Source organism: Dermacentor silvarum, chromosome 9 (assembly GCF_013339745.2).
Source record: "Dermacentor silvarum isolate Dsil-2018 chromosome 9, BIME_Dsil_1.4, whole genome shotgun sequence".
Taxonomy (NCBI): domain Eukaryota; kingdom Metazoa; phylum Arthropoda; class Arachnida; order Ixodida; family Ixodidae; genus Dermacentor; species Dermacentor silvarum.
In genome coordinates this window covers 151,027,475-151,054,391 of record NC_051162.1, presented here as the reverse complement: position 1 = coordinate 151,054,391, position 26,917 = coordinate 151,027,475, and the positions used below count along the sequence as shown (strand labels likewise).

General features: G+C 47.6%; 1 protein-coding gene across 1 annotated transcript; it reads right to left on the bottom strand.

Moving 5' to 3' along the window:
• LOC119463982 (thyrotropin-releasing hormone receptor) lies at positions 1-26,393 on the bottom strand. The gene is made up of 4 exons (XM_037724804.2): positions 26,099-26,393; positions 8,919-9,193; positions 2,324-2,493; positions 1-589 (listed from the first exon to the last, which is right to left on the bottom strand). Exons 1-4 carry the CDS (start codon positions 26,270-26,272, stop codon positions 144-146), a joined length of 1,065 nt encoding a protein of 354 aa, XP_037580732.2. The 5' UTR covers positions 26,273-26,393; the 3' UTR covers positions 1-143.
• Positions 26,394-26,917: the final 524 nt, after the last annotated feature.

Below are 26,917 nucleotides of genomic sequence, written 5' to 3'. Positions count from 1 at the left end.
GTCATCTACTGCAAAGCCACAGAGGAAGCTCTTCGGGCACTTGTCTTGCGCGGTTTATGTAACTATGCTCAGCGCAACTCCACAATAGTATTCCCTCCGGAAGTCACGTCCCTTCCTGGCAGAGATTAACCGCGGTGTTTTAATTACATGGCCGTGTCTTCGTACTGAATGGTTGAAGACGGGATCCCCATGGTTGATCGGAGTTCTGCTAGGGAGTCCAGCAGCGTCGCCCAGCACCTTAGAGCACAATCACGCAGCGATGCACGGAATACTGAAGAACTTGTGTTGTAGAGGACGAAGTTGATGGCGAAGTTGGTGTAGTAGAGGAGCATAAAGTAGCGCTGCAGCACGTAAGGTACAGAGTTGACTTCGGGGTCAGCGCGTGGCGAGTGGCCAAGCAAGAGCAGGAACACGTAGATTCTCATGACGTAGCTTGGCAAGTTGAGCAGGACAAAGACTGTTGAAACCAGCAGCAGCGTCCGCGTCACGCTGCTTTGTGCAGCGTGAGCCGAGCTGCCACCGCTGGTCGCAGTAGCCGAGTCGATCCTCGACGCTGCCAGATTGCTGTTCCGTTGGTTCGGCGACGAACCTGCGGAAAAGTCACGTGACTCGTCACGTATGTGTGCCGAGGATCGGGCATCATTGAGTGTGATGTAGAATTATGCCTTCATCTGGCCTTGACATGGTTTTTGTCGTTTAAGAGGACGGAAGAGAGCACGCAATAACAAATGGAATTAAAAATAACAGGCGTAGTTTAAGAGAGATTCACACGGATCTGCTGGTTTGAGAGCGAACGGGATCAGCTAATATTCCTGTTCATAATAACAAGTGTAGTTGGTCAGGTCAAGCAGTGTGTAGAGACGATATCTGGTGGCCTACCAGAGCAGTCGAGGACCAGATGAATTAGCCCCCTGTGTAATTGGAATTCTATATGTATTTACCTCTCCTTTCTGCAATGCCCTCGGCCTCTGAATGTATTTGCAATAAATAAATAATAAATGAATAAATAAATAAATAAATAAATAAATAAATAAATAAATACATAAATAAATAAATAAATAAAGAGTGTGTGTGTAGCGTTATTTGACAACGAAATATGGAGGCACAGGATTTAAAAAACTAAATTAAATGCTCGCGTATTACGTGCCAAAACCAAGATATAGTCATGCGGCACGCTGTATTGGTTAATTCTGACAACTTGTGCTGCTTTAACGCGCACCCAAAGCACGTTGCACGGGTGGTTTTCTATCTCAAGCCCGTCGAAATGCGGCCAACACGACTTGGGATTTGATGCCGCGCCCTCTGGCTTAGAAGCGCAAAGCCTAAACTCGCTATGCCACCACGGCGGTTGGAGCCACAGGATGTATTGAAATAACTTAAAAAGGCTAATGGCATAGAGCTGCATGTGTGGAAGCCCCGGAGCTAAAACTTCCTTTTAAAGGAAGCTTTAGCTGGGGGGGCCCGTATCTAAATACATGGGAAAAGAGATATAGTCTTTCTCGGCAACCTCTCCACCCAAGTTGATTGCATTTGTTGTATTTACAAGAACTGGTTAAAACATAGTGACTGCTGAAAGTCACTATTTTGCTTAGGGAGGCGATATTATTATAACAATTGTTGAAAATTTCAATTAAAAGAGCTCAACGCTATCATGTTTATTACTACATAACTCAGTAATGGAAAATGTACATCGCAGTTCTGTAAACTGCATCTAGTAGTACACTTAAATAGAGCAAAATTGTTATAACATATATATGATATAATATATACGCAGTTCTGCTCTCAAGAACACCATTATTATTTGAGTTGGACTTCTGGAAACCCCTGGTATACACTGTAACTAAGTCACGTAAGATAGAAGTAGCTATAAGATATTTGTCTCCTACAGATGACCTAACGAATGCAGTTGACATAACTGCGATATTTGTGTTTGTTGCCGAGTTAGAGGTTTGTTAACTTTTTGCTTCTACCATTTTTTATACTGACCACTTTGTGCCAATTAAAAAAAAACACAACATAAATCAAAATTATGCTTGCGACTAATACTATAACTTAACGTTCTCTTTTAAATGCTATAAATGTTAATCAAATTATTCCACAGTTTGCTTAATAGAAGCATTGCTGCGTTTTAAGTGTATTCGAATAGGCGGCATCGGAGTTGAACCCGAGCTAGAGCTTCCTCTTAAGGTTGCGTCTTAGTATCACGTAGATGGTAAAAAAAAATCAAGCCGTTAGCCGTTAGGATTACTGCCGTTAGGATTACAGTAAGCAGTGATTTAAGCTGCTGCTCTATTGGCAAGTCACGATGGACGAGGCTGCTCACCATGACGGCCTCTCCAATCTTGGTTGAAGTCCTGCGTTCTGCGCTGCTCCTTGTTGCGAGCGTAGAAAAGGTAGATGGCACGGGCGATCATGCAGTTCATGACAGTGACAAGAAGAATTGGCAAGATCAACGTGAGCCCCGTGTCCAGGATGTTGAAGTAGTAGAGTGCACTGGAATCAGAGAGGAAATGGGCAAATCTTAATAGGTGCAGAAGTCGCTGAATACATCAGATTGGTGAAACACTCGCTAATATTAGGTGAGCCTTGCTGCACAATATAGTTCGTTGAGCGTTTGGAAAGGGCAATAAACCCGACTAAAACGCACCTTTCGTAAATTAACATAAATGTTTCAATTACAACATCAGTTGCATGAAAAAAAGGACATATGATACGCCATTCTGGTGACACGCATTGTTATTCGCGTGAAATCACAGGTTTGATCAGTTTACATTTATGCAGGCCGAAACATGCAACAAACAACTTGGGCGACACAAAAGAAGATTACCGGAAGAGTAAATCAACACAGCCATTAAGAAACTGGACAGTCGACTAAACCAAGCATACTATTACAGCGAATCACGTGTCATCAACGCAGAACTCACATTGTGAGTGCAAGCTTGACAGTCAGGGATCATGGTCACTAAATTGTCAAATGATAGGCCGCCCACGATTGGCCATCGTCGCATAGCGCCGGTCTTGTTACTCAGCCAATTTATAAAATCAGTAGTGGCGCTTGAACGCCTCGCGAATGGGGAAAAGCTGTGTTCTACGCCAAAATTTGTGAATGCAAGCGCAAATGGCCGCATCCAGATTGCGGTGGCCGCTCACTTGCACTGCTCCCTGCGAGAATTCATGCAGTGCTTCAGCGCAGACCACTAATCCGCTGCATTTCGCCATGCAGGTACAGGGATTCATCATCGGACTTCTACTGCCCGGAATTCTGGCCTTCCCCCAAGCCACAGCCATCCCAGCAACCTGTCCCAGCACGCCCGGCGCGAGTCCTTTGCGTGCTCCTGCCACGACCGATTCATCGTGTCCAACAGCACCACCGCCTCCCTCTTTGGATCCAAGTTCACCATGGAAAGCGCCATGGTCAGCAACATCGTCTCCCACGTCAGCTATAAAACCGCCCCTGTATCCTCCGCGCCCTGTGTTCTTGGTGGCTGTGCTTCAGCGCAGACCACTAATCCGCTGCATTTCGCCATGCAGGTACAGGGATTCATCGTCGGACTTCTTTTGCCCACAATTCTGGCCTTCCCCCAAGCCACAGCCATCCCAGCAACCTGTCCCAGCACGCCCGGCGCGAGCCCTTTGCCTGCTCCTACTGCGACCGATTCATCGTGTCCAACAGCGCCATCGCCTCCCTCTTTGGATCCAAATTCACCATGGAAAGCGCCACCGTCAGCAACATCGTCTCCCACGTCAGCTATAAAACCGCCCCTGTATCCTCCGCGCCCTGTGGTCTTGGTGGCTGTGCTTCAGCGCAGACCACTAATCCGCTGCATTTCGCCATGCAGGTACAGGGATTCATCGTCGGACTTCTTTTGCCCACAATTCTGGCCTTCCCCCAAGCCACAGCCATCCCAGCAACCTGTCCCAGCACGCCCGGCGCGAGCCCTTTGCGTGCTCCTGCCACGACCGATTCATCGTGTCCAACAGCGCCACCGCCACACTCTCTTGGATCCGAATTCACCATGGAAAGCGCCATCGTCAGCAACATCGTCTCCCACGTCAGCTATAAAACCGCCCCTGTCTTTCCCCGCTGCCCTTGTGGGCTTGGTCAACACCACCTAGACTAGGAGAAGGCCTGTGCATGGTTGCGTGACGTCACCGCAGTGAGATCAACCTAAAAGTCTGCTTTACCAAACATGATAGCGGTTTTTGATTCCCAGTTGCCCTTTTACCAATCTTTTCATTGTTTCTTGCTTTCTTGGCAATAGCAGAAAATTACATTTTATTATCTAATTTTTGCTGAATGTTTAAATAAAGGTCGGCTTGAAATAATTCATAAGGCACTTCATCGAGATGCACAAATGAGATTTTCAACAGCATGCACAACTATTTCGTGCAGTTTAAGAGAGGCATGGATTTCCACTGTGAGATACATTTATTCATGACACATATTGATGGAAGCAGGCAGAACAATTCAAGAGCAAGCGCATTACGCTTGAGTCTTCAGCTTCCGCTTCGCAGCCTTGATTTCTGTCAGTTTGTTGCTCTCCACTTTGCACAGATTGTTCAGCAGCGTGTTGGCAGCAGCGCTGAGAACATAACTTAGCACTAGTTCAGGCGAGTGGCCACCATCGCAGAAGTCCAGGTCTTCATTGCATTCGACAAGGGAAGTCGTGAGGCCTACAAGAACTTCTTTTTGTTTTAAACAAGCAAAAAAGTTTGATGCGTACTTCGCAATTCTCAGCCTATCAAGCACAATTTCAATGGTCAGTACGGCATGCACAACTACTGCTTGTGGAAATTTCAGTCCACCTCGTGTTGCATTTGCTATCGGCACACCATATTCCAGTTCAGCGCTCCGATTCTCGACAATCAAGTTTTCTCGGCAGGAAGAGCAGACAAGTTTTTTCACTGCACCTTGCGCACAATATCCAACTACATATATGATAGCTGGCAGCATTGGCTCCTTTTGCTTCACATCATCATCCGTCACTGCAACATCAAATTGCTTGACAAGAACTTGTGGATCAGCGGTGGGAACACAAGGTGCAACGGCATCCAGGTCGGGAAGCTAAAGAAGCTTTTGGAGTCTAAGTTTCTGCTCAGATTCGTAAATCTGACGTATTGAAACGTGATATTGTGCACCAAACAGTTGTCTGTATCTGCCAAAGCTGTCGGTTTGAAACTTCCCCTAGTAACGCCTATTTGAACCCAAGTTTTTCAATGCAGTATGTTGAGACCTCAACAAGGGCATGTGAGGTATTACGCAGTGCCGTACACGCTTCACGAGTTAACTGGCCAGCGTCATGCTTCAGGCTCTGCCAGTGGTCCAACCAATCCACAATCTTGTTTAGATGGTCAATCTGGCGGCTATGCAGTGCAATTATGTGTTCTTGAAATGAGTCTCGGAGGCGCTGGCCTGTGGATGGTGCATTGATACTTTATATATTCCACCATGTCAAGGCAATGTTAATAAATTCTAATGTTCTAGTTGTATGCTCAAGTGCTACTTCAGGGCTTGTTAGTGCTGCAATAGTCGAACTGTTGAAGAGCGTGAGTGCGAGCTTTGCATACTGCCGCTCTTGATCAAAGTTGGAGCGAGTCGCAAAAGCTCCTTTTTTTCTCCCTCATGCAACTTGCATAGTGTGTTAAAGGAAGCTGTCAGCACAGATGGGCTTTCCGACAGGGGACTGAAATCTGGAAAGAAGATGCACCTTCCACTTTTACGCTGATTCAGCCAGTTATTTCGGAGGCACTTTAGTATATCAACCGCATCCAAAATAAAAAATAAGGTCTTTGATGGGTCTGATGGGTGCCGGTAAGCAATGCTCACCTTAGGAGGATCAGCAACAAATTACATGGCTTTGAAGTTGATCGAATTGTTGTCAGACGCCACAGCGACCACTCGTATTCCAATGTTTTCCAAGTGCCTGATCAGCAGTCCGAGAAATTCATGCAGCTGCTTCGCTTCTATCTGTGTCACTGGAATTATATGCACAACGTCCTTGTTAGTTGATAATAAGCTCTGTATCATGAAGACATATGCTGTTTTTGCTGCGTTTTCTTTGCTCGCCGCTGGACCTGTCACACATCCACCCTTGTACTGAAATGATGCCTGCAGGTGGATCTCGTCCATCATAAGCGTCACAAAGCACTCATGGTCTTTCAGTGTTGATGCCAGCCTCCTTGCGTAAGAAAGGAAAGAAGCCTCTTGCTGCTCTTTGGATGGGCTAGCATGGTAAGATGACAAATGCGTCTTATTCTGAGGGGATGTGGGAGCTTTGGCTTTGCCGTGCTTGTAATAAATCTGTATGCATGTGGTGATATTATGCACACAAAGCTTCAGAACGCAAGAAAGTCAGCAGGGTAAGTCGATGCCTTGCTTAGGAGAACCTGAAGTTGCTGTGGCACGAATCTAACCACTTGCACTTGCCACTCGTGCGGGAGAGGTGAAGACGACAGTTGCTCCAGGAGTGCCACAACGCGCTTCAGCAGAATCTCAAGTTGGAGTTCATTTTTTTGCAGAATTCATGACATCTTCCATGTCACCCAGAACTTTGTAAGGTGCTCTCAAGTCAGAGAGTGTCACAGGAAGCAAAAACGAACCTAGATTTTCTAACCTCATTTCACCAACGTACACTGCTACGAAAGGTCGGAGGACACTGTCACTGCACAACGCACAACTGGGGCATCTTGGCCACTGAAGCTCAGGAACAGCACTTGTCCTTGAGTGCCCACATTGGTCCAGAAATTAGTAACAGGGAGTCCACTTACTGCTGTCAACAGGTCTTTAAATGACGCGATGACATTCTTCTTTTCTTCCGCTTCGTGGGAATGCACTAATAATTGTATTGCTTCCTGAAATTCTTCGGAGTCCAGACGAGAGCAGTTTTCTTATGGGCTCCCGCGTGCTGAAGTTTCTTGGCGAGACAAGTATACAGGGCAATTGGGGAAGACGCTTGGGATTGCAGCAGGCTTCAATCGCCTCAGCTTGAGGGGTACTTCAATCACTTTCCCAGTCATGCTGTCGGTGTAGTTCATGGAGTCTACGAAGTCACTTTCAAGGAAGTGGTGCTCACAGACCTGTAACAAAAGCACAAAAAACGCAGTATAAGAGGAAACCGACGCTTTACACAAGATCGCAGCGAGCCGCTTATACAGATAAGGCAGTGGATTTTGCTCTATTTATCTGATTCACTACGGTAACCACGATTACACAGGTATCAACAACGCTGTTTTACTTAGCGGATCTTGCTTTAGGACGTTAAACCGCAGATACTGTACCATCAACTATGCAAAACGTGGTGGCATAAAGAACATGTAGAAGCACCAGCAACGCGCAGATCCGTTGTCGACGCTGTCCGCGTTTTCCCCGTGTTCGCACCGAACCAACACCACCTAGACCAGATTATAAGAGGACACTTGTGGAGCAGCGTCGGACGTATTTTCCACCTTCTCGCCTCGCAACGTTTCTATATAAATAAGTTTCTGTTTGAAGAAGTTGCTTATGTACGAGTAAGCACAACTGTAAAAACAAACTGATTTTTATAGAAACGTTGCGAGGCGAGAGGGTTCCAAAGACTTCCGACGCTGTTCCACGAATGCCCAGTTCTGATCTGGTAGGCAACTTCCAAGGCGCTGCCAGAGGCACCGGCAACCGTCACGTACGCCACGCGCGTTCGCATGCGAACGCGGAGAAAACGTATACAGCGTCGACAACAGTTCTGCGCGTTGCTGGTGCTGCTTCAAACTAATTAGTACTGCAAAGCCATTGTTTGTTCTGCACTCAAGGCATGGCGGACGCTTCACATCGTACCGTAACTACGCCGTCCACATCGTCTGTTTAGTATAGACAGTTTTACTCGAGAATACATGGAGATAAATCAATTTCTGGTTAAACAGAAGCGCAACTAAGGCTTGCAGTGCACTACATGCTTTACAGCACGAATACTGAACAAATGACACGAAAATACAACGCGTCAGAGTCATTTGTTCCGTTTTCGCTTCATGAAGCACATAGCACGTTGTAACGGTTCTAAGCATCATGTAATCCAACAATTGAGTAGGCCCTGTTCTCGCGAGAAGCATGCCTACCGGGACGCAAGCGGAAACGTGTGCTTACCACAGAGTACTTCGTAGGTGCGAAGTTCTCCCGTCGCACAGCCTTCGTCCACGCTGCCTTTTGAGCGGAGTCCGACGGAAACCTGTCCTGCACACGCGCGCTGCGTTCTGCGTGTGCTGCGCCGCCACTGTCGCCGAAATCCCGGAGATCTCACAGTGGTCACGTAAGTGCTGTGGAGAGGATAACTTGCGCAGGCCTTCTCCTAGTCCAGGTGGTGTTGGCTTGGTGGCTGTGCTTCAGCGCAGACAACTAATCCGCTGCATTTCGCCAGGCAGGTACAAGGTTTCATCACCGGACTTATTTTGCCCGTAATTCTGGCCTTCCACCAAGCCACAGCCATCCCCGCAACCTGTCCCAGCACGCCCGGCGCGAGCCCCTTGCGTGCTCCTGCCACGACCGATTCATCGTGTCCAACAGCGCCACCGCCACCCTCTTTGGATCCGAATTCACCATGAAAAGCGCCATCGTCAGCAACATCGTCTCCCATGTCAGTTATAAAACCGCCCCTGTCTCCCCCGCGCCATGTATGCTTGGTGGGTGTGCTTCAGCGCAGACCACTAATTCGCTGCATTTCGCCATGCAGGTGAGTGGAACGTATCATTCTTTAAGGAAAAAATCCAGCAACTATTTTCTAGTACAGCTACTAAGCCCACGATGCTGCGCTACAATAAGTGAATTTCTACACCGAGTCGTCACCGTGTAGGATTTCGCTTCGACGACACGGTTTTCGCTTAAAAGGACGTAGAAGCTCGACTGAACGATGAGACATATAAAGTTTTCGCCCTAATTTACTCGTGCTCACCTTTCGTAGTCTGGGTGCGGGCTGCAGTCCTCGAAGTCGCTATCCGCGATGCTCACGAACGCCGGCAGGGGCGCGTTGAGTGCGGCGCTGAATACAGCAGTCGCGGCGATGATTATTCGAGGCCGCCGGTTTCGGAAGCTGGTCCGGAGCTTGCAGAGCGGGTAACACACGGCCAAGAAGCGCTCGGCCGTGAAGCTGACCGTGAGCCACACAGACCAGCAGGCAAACGCTGATGACAGGAACACTGTAGCCGGGCAGAGGTCTTTCTTGTACATCTGATGTCGCGCGTAAACGGACAGAAGGAGTAAATACATGTGTGAACAACCAGGACTAAAAATTGGTATTGGTGGTTAATTGAAAGATCGATTAAGACGTCGTGATATATTCTGGGTTACCTGCCGTTCTTGAAGAAGTGTAGCGTTGGGTGTGTCATCATCATCATCAGCCTATATTTTTATGTCCACTGCAGGATGAAGGCCTCTCCCTGCGATCTCCAATTACCCCTGTCTTGCGCTAGCGTATTCCAACTTGCTCCTGCAAATTTCCTAACTTCATCATCCCATCTGGTTTTCTGCTGACCTCGACTACGCTTCCCTTCTCTTGGTATCCATTCTGTAACCCTAATGGTGCACCGGTTATCCCTCCTACGTATTACATGGCCTGCCCAGCTCCATTACTTCCGCTTAATGTCAACTAGAATATCGGCTATCCCCGTTTGTTCTCCGATCCACACCGCTGTCTTCCTGTCTCTTAACGTAATGCCTAACATTTTTCGTTCCATCGCTCTTTGTGCGGTCCTTAACTTGTTCTCGAGCTTCTTTGTTATCCTCCAAGTTTCTGCCGCATATGTTAGCACCGGTAGAATGCAATGATTGTACACTTTTCTTTTCAACGACAGTGGTAAGCTCCCAGTCAGGATTTGGCAATGCCTGCCGTATGCACTCCAACCCAATTTTATTCCTCTGTAAATTTCTTTCTCGTGATCAGGGTCCCCTGTGAGTAATTGACCTAGATAAACGTACTCCTTTACAGACTTTAGAGACTCACTGGCGATCCTGAATTCTTGTTCCCTTGCCAGGCTAGTTGACATTATCTTTGTCTTCTGCATATTCATCTTCAACCCAATTCTAACACTTTCTTGGGCGTGTAGCTTTTTGTAAACATAGCCGCTAATGCAGACGCGGATCCAAGGGGGGGGGGGTGTATCCGGATGCCCTGACCCCCCCCCCCCCCCCCCTCAGATTTCTGCATCGCCCCTCTCTGACAGGGTGATGGCCCTGTCGCTGCGGCCTACCAGCATTCTTCAAAAGTATGTTGCGCAAGTACCAGTGGTAGCAGCAATGTAGAAGTAAAGTTATCTCCCTCACAAGCTTAGCAGTGTTCCGCAGGGGTATGTTGTCGCGAAGTTGCCGTAGTGATTTTTTCGCATGAACACCTTGGACCTCTTGGCACCGGCCGTGCCTTACTCGTCCCGTCGGCGGCGGTGAGCGAACGAGGGGATGTCCCTTAAGTGAAGCACGCCCATGTCCACGCAAGCGCCTACGCGCCTGATTAACTTAGATCGCCCTCGGGGTGTCATCGGTTGCTTCCTACCGTTACGTGGAAAAGACAGGCATGCAGCGGTGCGCGTTCACGCCGAACAAAAAAAGCTAACAAAGCGGAGAGGCGTCGACAGTAGCAATGTGAATGCAGACAACGTGAACACAGACAGCGAAAGCGGGACCGTGCAAAAGCGGAGGAGGAGGAATAAACTTTATTTGTCCGGGGTCTTTCACCTCGGAGTAACACGTGTTGGTGGTGTGCAGAGCAGTCCACCGTTAAAGGGAACACCGGAGCGCGTGGGGCGTGGCTAAATATCAGCAGCATTGACACTGCCGTCTTTTGTTCGCCTTCTCGTTCCATAATGATTTGTTCGCTTCAAAAATTTGTTACTGTGCCCGTCGATTATAATGATTCAAGGATAGCTCGAATGATAGCTCTTTACAAAGTAATACGTTCTCTAAAGGCGTCTGTGGATTCTTTGTTCAGCCAACGCACTGTAGCGACTCGAATAGTGCATTAGTACAAATGGTACTACACACGGAGAAATATTTAATACAGCTATACCACAAAGAGACGTCCGTAAAACAATATTATCATGTTGGTCTTGTAAGTTGAAACGGCAGAAATATCTGCAAGTTAATATTTTGCCACGTCTAATTTTCTTTCAGCTTTGCAACGGCTGGCTGTCAGTGTGTGACCATGCAGTCACCGGCCGACATTAAAAAAGCGTGATCGACTGGCTTCGCTGCTATCCGAAGCGAGGTAGCATACGGTTGAGGAGTACGAAACAGCACGGCCTATAGCGCTCACTGCGCCTGCGCGTAACTCATTGCAGCCACCGGCCGGCGGTGGCGCCGAGCAGAGGTCACGCGCTCCGGTGTTCCCTTTAACAGTGGACCGCTCTGTACATACACCCTCGCAGCGTCGGCGTGAAGTGCGCACATGCCAAGTGTGAGGGAGCAAGAGGAAAAGGAACGTCTGGTTCTTTCGCAGCATGGGTGTGACGTAGCATCAGTCTGCGGGGAGTGCGCACGCGCCAAGTACGAGGGAGCAAAGGGAGAAGGAACGTCTGGCGCGCAATTGGCAGCGCGGTTGGTGACGTCGTTCCCCTCTCACAGCGGTGCGCTTAGCAAAAATGCCTTCGTCGCCCACTGGTGAGACAGCGTACGAGGTCAGCTTTACAAAAAAGGGCTGTTTTCTGAATGGTCCGTGCTCTACGCGACCTTGAGCAGTCGCGAGTGACTGTCTCTGTAGCTAGCAGCGATGCAGCCAGGACAGCCACAGAAAACGTGTTCGAGGATCTTCTCGTGAGCTCAGTAATCGCGCGTTTCGTTGTCGGCCATTGCAATATTCCAATGTGAAGAGGAAAGCAATTTGTAAATGCCATTCCTAGTCACACTGCGCATTAGCTTCACAGCTACCGTAAGGTTGAAGGAGACAAAAAGTCATATGAAATATCTTATTCATATCTAGGTAATAGTGTTGCTGTTTCGCTCAGAATTACATGTGCTCATCATTAGACATATGGAAAACGTCAATAACTGTTAAGCGGTGGGGCTTTTTAAAAATTCTCGTATGCGTAATTGTAGTGTGCTGTTACTGCTTTCTGAAAAATATCAGTGGCGATTTAGCGGTAAATGTTAGAGAAATGCCCTAGCATTACGTCGCACCTCTCCAAAGTACCGGATCCATGATTTTAACCGCATCGACCACAGTGGAAACTGCTGTTCAAGAGTTCACTCGACAAACGACCTGCCTCAGGAAAGAGCGAAATGCAACTGACGGTGTTCCGAAGCACACCACCATCAATTGCAATATATAAAGCGTGCCACATTTGTACCACGAAAGAAGAGGAAGAGCAAAGAAGACGAAGGAAGAGGAGGACGAGGGGAAAAGTTTTAGTTAGAATAAAATGGCGGAAACCATCGGTCAGTATTAGGCTATGTGTTTCCTTTAGTTATGTTTACTAATAACGCTACATAATTTGGCGCAGCCCGACTGGATGTGGGTTACATTCTTCGTCGCCCAGATCTAGTCGCAACGCATTGTCTTCACTGGCTTCCAAGTGCAAGATGAGCCGTCAACAAGTCTTCCGAGCCACGTCAGCTCCTCTGTCGTCGTCGACGCAATGCTCAGAGAAGCGTCCATATGCCGAGATGAAATTTTGCAGACAAGATCAGTCAAGGTGAACCTGCAGCTATTGACAATAAAAGAGCTTGATTTAGCACCCATCCGCTGTTGTTCTCCGACAGAGGATATGTCAGCGGAGAAGGTGAGCCACGCTTTGCAAGTTTTTGAAGTGCAACTGCAACAGATGATACAACAAAGTCAGCTTATAGCAGCACCAGCCGAGTATCGGAGGAAAGAAAACGAGCGCCGGATATGGTTGAACCTGATGTTTTTGAAGGTGGCTCTGAAGACCCGCAACATTGGTTATGATATTATGAGTATGCTTCTGACAATAACAGGTGGCTATCCGACGAAGAGAAAGTAAAGAACATGCGGCGTTACCTTGCTGTCACTGCCAGAAAATGGTACGGTCTGCAGATCCTGGATCAAAAGCCAGCATATTGGGAGCAGTGGAAGCACAGCTTTCTGGTGGCGTTCTAATGCAATCTATTGGAGAGATGGGAGTTGGCGCTACGCTTCAGACACACGCGTGGCTCCCTACTAGAGAACTGCCTTGAGAAGTGCCGTCTGTTGCACATGGCAGAACCTGAAGTGTAATCACTCGCAGTTATAGTTATGGTAACGCTGGGACTCTGTCAGTATCCGAAAGCAGGTCCACCTGAAAGCCCCCGATACAATAGACGACCTCATGCGGTGTCTGAAAAATTTGCCCGTGGAGCCAGCACAGGAAAGTCCTTGTGAAGAAGAATTACTCCTGGATAGCAATGAGCTCCCAGAAGCTCAGTCGCATACATGATGCATCAAATTTGCAGGAAGGCTTCAGAACAACCTTTTGAAGTCCTCGAATTGCTGCTCAAGTATTTCTTTTAGCACTCTACGCGCTCCGATTGGCGGCGCACCCTACACAAAACTGGGTAAAGACGACCGGCCTCTCGTGAATGACTGCCACGAAACTGTGTACTTGGCATCTTCTAGCCTACTTCATGTCCCTGTCAAGATTGACGGTGTTGAGATGAACGCACTCGTGGACAGTGGAGCGTCTGTGTCCATCGTCAAACAGAAAAGATTAGACAGCAGCCGGTTCCACAGTGGAAGGACCCTACACGTCCAGGGTTACGATGGGGCAGTAGAGAGAGAGAGAGAGAGAGAGAAAAGTCATAAAGGAAAGGCAGGGAGGTTAACCAGGCTGAGCCCGGTAGGCTACCCTGCACTGCGGAATGGGGAGAAGGGATTGAAAGAGGAGAAGGAAGAGAGAAGTTCACAGTTCACACCTTGCACATTTGCAGTCAAGCGTTTATCGCTGAGTTTCGTCACAGGCGGTCATACAGGCTTGTGCACTTCAAAAAACGCGAGCTCCCACAATGAGTGGGCGTCTGTGGTGATTGAATTTCAAGGACATTGCGTAAAGAGCGAAGTGCTGGCAATACCTGACGTCACCCATGACGTCCTCTTATCTCACCCTGACATAGAAAAGCTAACGATAAACCTTATTGGGATGACAGGGTTTTGGTTGAAGAAAATGCTAAACTGACGAAAAGCGGAGAGATACCAAGCCCTCTAAGGTTAGTTCACTGTGAAGAAGACATCAGATCAAAGCATCCAGAGCTCGTATGCATACAAAACTATCCTCCACTAATGAAGTCACTTGCAGTTTCATTTGAACTCGCAGACAAAACACTGGCTTGGAAAGCCCCATACAATATGTCAAGAGAGAAAATGGCTTGGTTGAAAAAGGAGCTGCAAGCAATGTTAGACGCCGACATCATCCAACCATCAGTTGCACCGTTTGCTTCGCCTATAACAATCGCTCCTAAAGACGATGGGACTTTGCGTCTTTGTACCGATTATAGGATTCTAAACCGGCAAACAGAATTCATACCTTTCCCGATGCCAAAAATTGATGCTATTATCGATAAAACTGGTGGTTGCCACTGGTTTTCATGGACCGACCTCTGCAAAGCCTTTTGGCAGATTCCCTTGACCGAGGAGATCAAAAAGTACACCGCATTTGTTACACCATTCGACTTGTTCGAATATAATCGATTGCCTTTCGGATGGAAGAATTACCCAGCCTGGTTTCAAAAGATCATGAATGATATCCTGAAACCATACTTAGGCACCTTTTGCAATGTTTATATAGATGACATAATCGTTTTCTCGAAGACAAAAGAAGATCAAAAAAGTCACATTTTCCTAGTTCTCCATGCCCTCAGCCTCGCACATCTCAAAGTAAACTTTAAGAAAACTGCATTCTTCCAAGAAAAAGTGGTATTTCTAGGGAGGGCATCGACGGCTCTACCAAAAGCACAAAGCAGGAATCCGTTGAAAGAATTTCCAAGTCGGTGAAACCTTACGACGTACATTCCCTTCGAGTCTTCCTGGGCCTCTCTGGACACTTCAGGACCTTTATAAGAGACTATGCAGTCAAGACACGATGCCTCACACGACTGATGCAAAAAGACGTACTAGTAAGGCTGATATCCGACCCGATTCTCCGCATTCCTGACGACTCTCTACCGTTTGTGTTGAACACTGATGCATCGCATTATGCAACTGGAGCAGTGCTCTATCAGAAACTTTCAAACTAACCTGACCACCAAAGACATCATGTGGCGGGATACTACAGCTATACATTGAAGCCAGCAGAAGTGAACCACACCAACACCGAAAGGAAGCACTGGCTGTCTTGAAAGCTGTTCAGTATTTCCGAACTTACCTACAGTCGGGTACAACTTTAGAAGGCTGCGGCATTTGCCCCTCAAAGACGGAGGCACACGAGTCTCCACTAATAGGCGCGCACTTCAGGTGACGTCATGAGCCGGACGGCCGGTGATCCTGCCGACGGAGAACATGCCTAACATGGCCGCCCTCGCTTTGATCTGGGCCGAGTCGCGTCAGATGTGTGCGTCTCCCTTCGTCAGAGTGAATTCGAATTGTTTGTGGTTGTCTGTCATGCCGGAAATATTATTGCGAGCTTACGATGCACAATTTGTGCTGTGTGCGTTTGTTCTGAGCCGTGAGCCGGCGAAGAAAGATTGCAGCGAACATCGGTGACGCTGCGCTGCGCTTCGTCTGGAAACAGGATCCCGCGGGGACATACCGCTGCAAACAAACATCGTGCGTGTTCGCTCCATGGTGTTTTGTTTTGCTCCTCAGTGAACTTCCGACGAGGAGAGTTTGCCAGAGTCTGGTACCTACTGTGAACGGCGGGTGTGTTTGTGGACTGTGCCCCTGCGTTTCTCGTCGGACGTGGCGAAGTGATGGAGCAAAACCATTATAAGAATAAAGGAGAAAATCATGCCTGGATGAATCCAACCTACGAGTTTCTCAAAAGAATATATTTGCGAATGCAACCTCCAACGCAAAGATTCGTTGCTTCCAGCTCAGCGCGCAAACGATCGATCGTTGGCAGCAGTGTGATAAGATAGCCGAGCGTCTAGCAGCGTCGTTCAAGTGTTGTGTAGCACCGTCGATTGATTGCTTTCCACCAATGCTAACAATCAGTGACTAACACGCGCTGCTTGAGCGAATGTCATTGGATTATTAACGTTCAGGCGTCTGGGAGCAGTGTTTGTTTTCTTAATGTCAGCCTCAGTACTAATATAAAATTATGAATGATACACTGGTGCCCTTACAAGGGAGCTTGGCATGAATTCGCGTCGCTGTGTGGCTTTGAACTCTTCGCTCACTGCACGCTCCAGCTGTAGAATGCCTGCTGTGACACAATCGCGCATAAGTTGTGCTGCCAGCACTCGAATTGCTTTCCCACAACACAGCTTTGCGCTGCTTTTAGATTGTCGTGATATGTTGCTACTAAAAATTCATATAACAGTGAAGGCAACAGAGCCAATATGTACATTAAAAAAGTACGACAAAGTAGGCACAGCTGCTTGTGAACTGACTCCTAATACCTCTACTCGCGTCTGCGTTAAATGTGTGTGCGTGTTTTTTGCGTGTTCGTGTATATTTGTTATATCGCCCTTCTTTGTATTTTAGATCTTAATTTTCGCGCTCGCGTATGTGTGCATGTGTGTGAATATGTGAGTGCTTCCGTGCGTGTATGTGTTTATTCCTATTTCTGTCCTTTTATTTTTGCGTTTGTTCTTGTAAGCAGGCTGCCGCCATGCCTTTCTTTACAATTTCATTAACTCGTCTCATTCAAAGCACCAAGTCCTGGGAAAAGCAGGGCTGGCCTCTTCGATGTCATTAAAGCCTTTGTCTCTCGTCGACCTTGCCTCCTCAGTCTGTCGTCTGGCTGTGTTTTCTCCTACTATTCTGACCTTGCTTCTTGTGCTGTTGCTGCAATGTGATTAACCAGTTTGCACTAAAGAAAGTTCTATCAGCTGTGACAACAGAAACATTGGCAGATACAAAATGTTAAAATCATCACGTGACTTGCACAGTAACTTCGTCTCTTACCCCTGTTAATGTGTTTATGCATCAGTGCACACGGCAGCTTGCCAGAAGTGCGCATGAAAGGGTGCCATATTGTGAAACAGCCCCTTGCTGTGTTGTTCATTCAGTCTTAATAAACAGATGGTTTCGCTGCCCGTCACATGTGGTGGTACACATATATAACATTGTGCAGTGGCGTATAATTTCCTGTCTTGACGCTTTCATCATTACAAACGCAGTTTTATAGTGAATGGAGTCCAGCAAAGCAGTGCTGTGAGAGCTTTTGCAACTTTCACCATTTATTATTTCACCACTAGCACTGTCTGAATCTGGCCGTCAGTTTGCCTACGCCTTGTAATTAACAAAGTGACTCACTAAAACACGTTCAACGTTGCTGAGCATTTTTCCGGTGCGTAAATATGACAAAAAATGCTAGCAAAGTTATTCACGTTAATATTTTTGCTTGCATACGCGTTACTTGCCCGAGTCAGATAAATAAATTAAAAAGTGGCTATGACAACACAGCAATTTTGAGTGCAGACTGCTAACGGAGCCATAAAGCGTGCTCCGACTTCTGCTATTTCACTATTAGGCACGTCAAACTCGATGGTGGCTGCCTGAATGAGCATTTCGGGCCTAACTAAGCTAATGAGGTTTTATATTTGTTCTCTTATTCGCATTACTTGTGTGAGCCAGATAACCAAAATAAACAATGCAACCACGTGAATGTGCTTTGGTGTGAAAGCTGCTAACAGTGGCTGTCAGTTTCGTGTTGACTACTGCTGTTTCACCAGCACTGGTTATGACATGACGGTGATTTCCAGTACAGACTGCTTACAGATCCATAAAGCATGCTCCGTCTTCTGCTATTTCACTATGGGGCGCGTCAAACTCGACGGTGGCTGCCCGAATGAGCATTTTGAGCCCGCCAACGGTAACCAGGGTTAACAATTGTGTTTCAATTCAGATATGCCAGCATTTAAATGTGTTTCTATGCCACTTCTTGAATCGAGCACGATGTGTGCAGGACGTTGCTTATCAGAGTTGAGCTTCTACCATAAGGAATACGCCATAAATGAAACTGCTTATTTATTTGAGAGGTCACTGAATGGATGATTGGCTGTTGCGAACCCACCGGCAAAATTTTGGTAGCCCTAATAAGGGCTGTTCTTTCGTTAATAATGAGCCGTTATGCTTCGTCGAGTGGCTCAATGCCAAACAGCTCGCACTTAGGAGTCGCTTTCTTCAGTGTCATGTTCACCCAGCTGGATGATGATGGGTTGACTGTGCTCACTCCCAGACGTGTCAAGTCTCAACTTAATCTCCAAGTCCATCACGTGCTGAATGCTCTTCCTCCAGTCTTCCGCCGTTACCTGCTTGATTTTCTCCCTCAAGATGGCGTCGACCGTGGACACCTTGAAGTCTCTGTTGTCCGCAGCGATGTCATTTTTGACCTTGGCCCACACAAGCTCAATGGGATTAAATTCGCAGTGGTACGGCGGGAGCCTGAGTACAATGCAACCGGCCCTTACAGCTGCGTTGTCTACGATGTAGCTCAGAAAGCGTGACTTTACAGATGCCACCAGCTCAAGCAGCTGCTTCTTTATCATGCTTTCACCGTAGGTGATGTTCTTGCTTGTGAGCCACTCCTGTATCTTTTCCTTCTTCCAGGCCGTCGTCGGCAATTTCTCTTCTCGCCGGCTATGGTAAGGTGCATTGTCTAAAACAATGACACTACCAGCTGGCAACTTCTGCATAACGTCATTGAACCAGCCCTCAAAGCGATTGCTGTCCAATTCCTCGTGGTAGTCGCCTGTCTTTTGGCCTGGGAATACACCCAAGCAGCCGTCCATGAAGCCATCCTCGCTGCCGATGTGCGTCACAATCAGACGCTGACCTTTCCCAGAAGGTTGTTTTAGACCCGTCGTCAGGCCATTTGCTCGAGCGAACAGGCGTCCGCGCTTCTGAACCACGGTGTCTGTCCACACGATTGACCGAGTGTGTCCCGCCGTCACCCATGTCTCGTCCAGGTAGAACATCTTTCGGCCTTCCACCCGGTAGCACTCCACGTCACGGACGTAGCGATTCCGCCAATCGGTGATGTCATCCCGGTCGATAAGCAGCGAGTTGCGGCTTCTCTTTTCGTGCTTGAAGCCGATCTCTGCAAGCAGGCGACGCACAGTACACCGCCTTTGTCACGGGAGTTCCATATGCTCAGAGAACTCGGTAGTTATCTTCTCGACCAGTCGGTATCTCGTTGCGGCGAAAGAAATCGTGCACACATGACCTCAGCGCGCACAACGGGAAGCTTTCAAACTTCGCGCTGCGACTTCTCTTCTCCGCATTGCGTGGGCGCTTTCGCGAGGGCGTCGTCAGTTTGCCAACCGAAAAATGCGAAGCTTTAACTTTCCTTCCTCACCCTGAAGACAGTGATTTCGCTGACACCGGGCATGTCGGCGACAAACTTGCTCGTGTCCTCTACGCTGCGTTCATGCAGGCTCCCTGTTACGTCAAAACGTGTAGCAGTGGAAGATCATGTGGCGTGAATCGCTGTTCAGGATGTGGCCGCTCTTGTTCTTGTCGAGGCTCCTTGGTGGTGTATTCATCGAGGCGACACAAGGCTCGTTCGGCAACAAAGGAGCGCGTTCCGGTGTGACCTCGCTGGGCTCCATGGCGGAAAACTGGCACGGAATACCGTGCGGCTAACGTGCGTGAATTCACGAGATTGCAGGTTCGCAACCGCAAGAAAAGAAAAAAAATTATACTTAAAAATAAGCCTGACACATTAAAAAAATAAGCTTGTGAAAACAAACAAAAAGTAGATATGAATGTTACGCTATTAAGCCAGCGACTGCTTTATAATTACATGCCGCCCAGTGCCGTCGATCTTGCTCCGTAGCAGACGACGCACAGAGTTGTAGAAGGCACGGGGTTATTTTTCTATCGCGATCCGGCATGTGCTGCCATTTCCATCATGATAATTGTACGAAACCACTCATCGAGACACACAAATCTTATTTATACCGAGCAATACGCGTTTTAGAAGCAGTCACAATTTTTTGAGCGGGACAATTTTTTTAGTCGCGGAGGCAATTGGCTGCTGCGCTTCATTCGTCTGGGCGGGGCCTCTTCTTTCTTCTAAAGTTGTACCCGACTATAGAAGGAGCTAATTCACACTTTTCACTGACCATCAGGAATTGACACTTTCTTGATATGGCAAACCCACGAGGACGCATTGCAAGGTGGGTTGACTACCTGCAACAATTTGACTTCGTCGTTTCGCACCGCCCTGGTCCGCTGCTCACCGATGCAGATGCCTTGTCCAGATTGCTCGTCTTTCGAAACAAGCCAACAGCCGGAACAGATAAATTACGCGAAGCTGTGGGTAGGCACAGAAGAAATGAAAGAGATTGATGGAAAGTACCACGTGCCACCGACAATGGTTCCGAAGATCCTTCACCTTTACCTCGATACTGCAGAGTGTGGTGGGCATGATGGGTTTTGGCGCACATATAACAAGCTACTGAAGCGGTTTACATGGCCAAGTATGAAAGAAGAGATCAGCAACTATGTACGGACATGTCACACATGTCAAGTAAACAAAGTGAAGCACAGAGTACAGACAGGCGACATCCGTCATGATAATTCCGCAGCAATCGCGAGTCCCCTTTGAAGTCGTTCACTTAGATTTGGCAGAGCTAAAGAAAGCGGGTGAAGGTGCCAGGAAAACACAGGCGTTTCTACTTTTCATAGACGAATGCACCAGAATGATTACGGCTAAGGCAGGAAAGGAAGACGCCCACAGCGTCATTGCTCTTGTTCAAGCCGAATGTTTTAGACACACGAAGACCATAGTGTGCGACAATGGGCCTGCCTTCCGTAGTGCTAAACTGGCGAAGTGGACTCGAGATCATGGCATAACTATCAAGTTTTGCTCGCCCTACCACCCCGCCACTAACGGCCTTGCGGAGCGTGCCATCAGAGATGTGAAGAAATTTATAAGGATGTACCCAAAGTTTACAGGGGGGTGGAAGTGCTGCCTAGAGGTTGCTGTGAGGCACCATAACCGGTCATACACCAGTGGTTTGGGTGAAGCTCTCTTATTGCCGCCTCAGGAGTCACGCCGACACTTCCTGCGGATCGCGAACTGGGTATCCTTGGCAAGCCTCAACTTACTGGAACAAAGAAAAGCGCGCAGGCGGAGGATATCTACAAACAACGCATGAAGAGAAACTTTGACATAAGACACAACAACGAAATACCACACATAGAGGTTGACGACAAATAAGAAAAGGCGTTGGGACTTCAAATGTTACATTTCACGGACACTTTCCTGTGGTAAAGACAGCATCACAGCACGGCTTCCTGAAGACAATATGGTATCTGGGAGCCTCTGGTAAAGAAGAGTGTGCCTCCATCGGAAATGTTTTCGAGTACCACACCAGGAGGTGTGAACAAAGAGAGCCAGGGAGGGTGAAGCGTGCCACCTTTAGACCACGAAATAAGAGGAAGACAGCAAAAGACGAAGGACGAGCAGGGCAGTTTTAGATACAAATAAATGGCGGAAACCAGCCGTCAGTATTACTGTAAGTGTATCTTGCAGTCAAGTTTACTAGGAACGCCGCAATATATATATATATATATATATATATATATATGGTGTTTCAGCGAACACGTCAAACATTTTTTCAAGGTTGCCTGCGGCAGATCGCACATTTCTGGTTATTGAGCTGGTCTACTCGAAGAGGCGGATATTACTTGCATAAGGAATTGACAATCATATTCGACAAAAATAACAAAAAATCACTAATTAAGTTTTATTGCGATAGCAATAATATGGACACTTCAACCGGATTTCTGCCGTCGGCGTCGGCGTCGCCGTGAGGTTCCGTATAGATAAAATCTTCGCCGCGCGCCGTATGCCCGAGCGGAAGCGTGCGGGGACGCGCGCTATCACGGAGAGCGAACGCACTCAATCTCCCACGCGCAAGAAAGGAAGCGGGAAGCCAGCGCCGGAGGGAGCGGGGGGGGGGGGGGAGGGGCGCACTTCTACTCTGCCAACAACCGCGCTCGTCGCTCGCCCGCACCGTCTCTTATCTCCACACGGCTCTGACCTTTATGCGCTGTGCATTCGCCGCTCAGTATCCGTTGAAGCGATAGACGGCACGTACCTTCGCCCGCTGCGGCGTATGCGCTTGCTGCCAGCGTTTTGACAGTCGTTGTCTGCAGTCATTCAGTGTGATTTATTCATGTTTGTTTGTGCGCGCTCACACCACGCTTGTTCATTCAGTTAGTAATAGTCGGGCCACATTTTCCAACGCACGCTACACATGCAATGCTGCCCGGATCGGCAGTGCAGCGCTACAGGTGTGTCCCTTCGCACGCGCTGCCCACGGGAAGCGCTTCTCATCAACACCACCGTTTCACACGCGCCTTCTCGTGGTCGTCGAGTCTCTCTTCATGTCGGTCTACTTACGCCGCAGCACACCTGCTTACTTAATCAGCTCATGTTTACTACAATTCACATTGCTACCAAAGCCGTTCACCTTACTTCCTATGACATTGCTGTGTTGCTATCGCATTCATTGCTTCGCCCTTAGGACGAAACTGTGAAATTTTTAAACTAATATTCTGATGGCCCATATTGCAATTTACAAATTGTAGCCACGGAGTTAGCAAGGCGGAACCGCTTGGAACGAATTCTCGGGATGACACCAGTTTCAAAATATTAATTCCCGAACTTTGCGGAGAAATGCATTGGCGTTCCAGTTACTTTTGTTGTTCAATGCATAAAGCAATGTTTTTTTTAAGCAAGTAAATAATTGATGATGGCGATGACTCATTGGCATCCCTTTTGAAGCGCGGCGTGGACCAATAGTCACATAGCCTGCTTGAATTAATCACGTGTTCTGTACAACGCTTTTAATTCCAGCATTTTATTGCGATAGCAATTATATGGACACTCAAAAGCAGATTTCTGCCGTCGGCGTCGCCGTCGCCGTCGCCGTCGCCGTCGCCGTGAGGTTCCGTATGACGTCATTTGGAGATGAAATCGTCGCCGCGCGCCGCCGAACGCTGTATGTGCGAGTGAAAGGGCGCGAGGGACGCGCGCTTTCACAGGGAGGGAACGCACGGCGGAGAACAAACGCGCGTTCTGCGCCGTGCTCGCTTAAGGGCTGCAGAAGTAGGCGTCTCTTTTCTCCTTTACAATGACCATATATGTAGGTAAGTGGTTCTTGAGGGAAAGGGAAAGGTTGGCGCTATCTTCTGCAGCCCTTGAGGGAGCACGGCTCAGCGCCAACCATATATGTAGAGCAAACGCGCCTTCTTCAGACGCGCGAGAGTCCGTGGGGGAGGGGGAGGGAAGGGAGCCGACGTTTAGCTGCGGCACCAAGTGCCTATTTATATCAGAGGCTCCAGCAACAGTCACCAACGCCACACGCATTTTGAGCTAACGCGGGCAAAACGCCGATGGCGTCGACAACAGTTCTGCGTGTTGTTGCTACCAGAGCCGCTCACCTTACTTCGTATGACATTGCTCTGTTGCTATCGCATTCATTACTTCGCCCTTAGGGCGAAACTGTGACATTTTTTTTATGCATCTCTTCTATCTTTTTTTTTTCGTCTTCCTCAAAACTTTTCTATCTACGTTGTGGCGCTACCTATGTCTGTATAGGATCTGGTCATATCAATCTCTTCCCTGCATTCTTCCAACTATACTCAAAACACCTCATCCTGCGACCTGCTAATGCTAGCGTGTAATTGACATATAAGCGCATCTGGAACGTCTACGTCACCTACGAGTCTTACTTGGTGAATACCTCCGCTTTCAATAGGAAGTGCTGAGTGGTCTCCGGATTTTCGCTGCAGCAGAAACAAATATATTATCTTGTTGGGAAAGATTGGCCTGTAAGGCGCAGCCACGTGGTGCCGCAGAGCTCAGCGAGACAAACACCGATCTAAGAATGCAGTAAACAAGAGTAAACTCAGGCACTGAAAACCTTGTTTCGTCCTTTTAAACGAAGCAGGAAAGTGATGGGATAGTGAACTCTTAGAAACTTCAGTAGTATTACGCAAGGAATATGGTAACGATATACGTTGACTGAAACGCTACGAAAAAATGCTGTTTTCGTTTATCAAGTGTAATTACGACGAATGGATTTGGAAGTCATTGAACATAATTGTTTTCAATTTTCACACAAATATGTTTTCTAAGGTTTCTTGGAATATTTGTTTGGAATATTTGTGTAAAATCTGCAACAAAGCTTATCCTAAACTTGGCACATAGAAAAGTACTTATCGTAATTATTGTGACACATTTTTGACGAAATCGATATGAGGCACTCTTTTGGAACGCTGGAAAATCGGGGCAACCTCCGGCCATTGTTTCGCATTTGCGCACCGGCGAAGAAAAGGGATTATTAAGTCAATTCAGTGAACTGACGCAAGAAATGTGTTGTCACGCAATTTTAGACGCTGAAAAAAACACAATTTGGTCGCCGCGCTCACCTAATTCCTTGCAGCTTTTCTTAGCAGATCCGGATGAGCTCAGCAAGATAATTGACGGCGGATCTTAAAAATACCGCGATAAAGCCCATAATATTTTGCTATAAAATGCGGGGAAGGCTAAACGAAACAGTGCAGGGAAAGGCTGGACACCGTACTGTCGCCCCCATGACGGTGATTTAAGTTGCCCGTAGTCGTCGGAAGAAAATGAGCAGAGACGCTTAATGTGTTGCTAAGCATGACGAACGCCTCGCTACGAAAGCGCGCACAAACGATCGTCGGGCGATATTGACAAATAATGCCGCAAGTTATAGAAGGCTCTCTGCTTTACCTTGAGAGAGAGAGGAGAAAGGAAAGGCGGGGAAAGTCTATCCAGAATGCCCGTCGGGTATCATACTCTAGATGTTTCACCATAAGACGATGTTTCTTCTTACTTTTGAGACAATACTTGTTACAATTATTATTGTTACTATACAACGCGAGAAGTAGTAGCCGTCACCATTCTAGTATAATTACATTACTTACTGTTATTTTTATTGAATAAAAAAGAAGAGAAAGAACAGTAGTCTGAAGCATGCGGGAAAGTCGTCAAAACGTCTGAATAAATGTCTTTATAGAGACCTGGAGACTTTAGGTACTGTAGTAAGGATCTCGTTGCTTTCTGTACTAGTGAGCCGCACAGCCGTGGTTCGAGGGTTTTTCTTTCCGAAAGCGATCGTGGGTACTCTACAGATAGAAATACGGAGACAATCTAGGTAGCCTCCTGAAGAGCAGTGTGCTAAGGAGACATCATAGTGGAGCAAGGTCGGATGTTACGTAATACACGGCGGGCATTTCACCATGAGTGCAGATGAAGAGCGTTGTGAACGGCGTGGTTTGTGTGTGGTTAGAGTAGACGTACGGTGTGAACAATTCAAATTCGGCAGTGCACAACTTTTGCGGTGATTTCCTGTGCCGATCAAAACAAATAAATGTGTTTTGCGAAAAAAAAGTTTCGCAATATAGAAAACGTCACGTGCCGAGACACCGGATGGGGTGGTAGTTTCCACACTAGTGTGGGGTTATCGATGGCTTAGTGGTAGCTTCCCTTGTTATAAGTGTAGAGAAATGGTAGTTTAAGACTTAAATTTCGGAGAATATGTAGTCGTGTCTTTCGATGGGGGGATTTGTCATCTCAGGGGTGAAATCTGTTGTTAGGGGCCACAATGGCAACCTGGAGCGCGATTAACTAATTATGCAAGGTGGTTAGCTGTTTTGCACCGGCGTTATCAGACGAAGTAGCATGCAGCAAATGTTAGAATGTTTTATTTAGCATTGTTACCGTGTGTCCGTACATTTTGAAACAACGTAGCCCAGTTTCATAACGCCAACTGCGTCAGCGGACGCACGAATTTGTTTAAGGAAGGTAGAAGATAACACAGCTAAACTTGTTCGTTCGCGTCAGCGTAATCCAAGCGATGAATACAGGCACCCTGCGAGCTGCAGGGTCCATGCGACATCAGAGATTATGTGCATGCTTTGTACCTGTCCATGCGCACACAACAGCTGTCACGATTGCAAGACTAAGACAATGCTAGGGAGCAAACAAGCAGTAGCTGATCACCCACGTTTACTCCACGTTCGCTGAGCCAGGCGAATGAAAGGACGACGAGAAAGCCAGAGTCGGACGCTGCTAGTGCTCCCATGTAAAGGCTGGATGTCCGGCTCCTGAGTTTTGTGCAGAGAAATGTGACTAGCGACAGTAAGTTGCCGATCAGTCCCAAATAGATGACGATGGGCATGTACGCGGTGTTCAGGAAGTCGAGAACCTGAATTGCCACTGGCGGTGTTGGGGGCAAGAATGGGACACGATCATCGCTCGTCCACGAGACACCGGGCCCTGAGGTTGCTCCTAGTGCTCTGGAGAACTTTGTGAATATCGCTGGTGTGAGGTTGACGATAGCCGTTGTGACAACCGTCGTGGCTCCCACACCGTACTCATCCGCGACGAATTCTTCTCCCGGTAGCTCGAAAATATCCGCTGGGGGTTGCGACGTCATCATTCGGCACTCGAGCACTCCTGGTCAGACCTATGGCAATGAAATAGAACAAATACAATACGTCGTAAGCTAGCTGCGGCTGGTAGAATGTATATGGTCAGTGTGAGACTTCACAGGATTCAAGGCAGGCGTTTTATGCATGCACCTTTGCATATTTTGTTCTCAGAGTAATTCTGCAATTTACAGACTCGTTTCGAAAAGTTGACACTAAACGCCAGAAGGCTTCACAATGAGAAACAATATTTGTTCTATTTGAAAGGATGACTGCAATTCTGGGAGACATGAAATGTCAATTAAATTCAGCCTATCGTTACGCATTCTCTTTCAGATGTGGCATCATTATTTACAGGATCAAGATGTTAAATTGCAAGCAACAGTTGAGGACAT

Excerpts from the sequence above, each read along its gene's own strand:
- LOC119463982 (XM_037724804.2), bottom strand. The coding sequence starts at position 26,272 with ATGCCCATCGTCATCTATTTGGGACTGATCGGCAACTTACTGTCGCTA. Across the intron at positions 9,194-26,098 it reads TCAGCGAACGTGGAGTAAAC|ATGTACAAGAAAGACCTCTG; the intron begins GTGGGTGATCAG and ends GCGCGACATCAG. Across the intron at positions 590-2,323 it reads AGATTGGAGAGGCCGTCATG|GTTCGTCGCCGAACCAACGG; the intron begins GTGAGCAGCCTC and ends ACTTTTCCGCAG.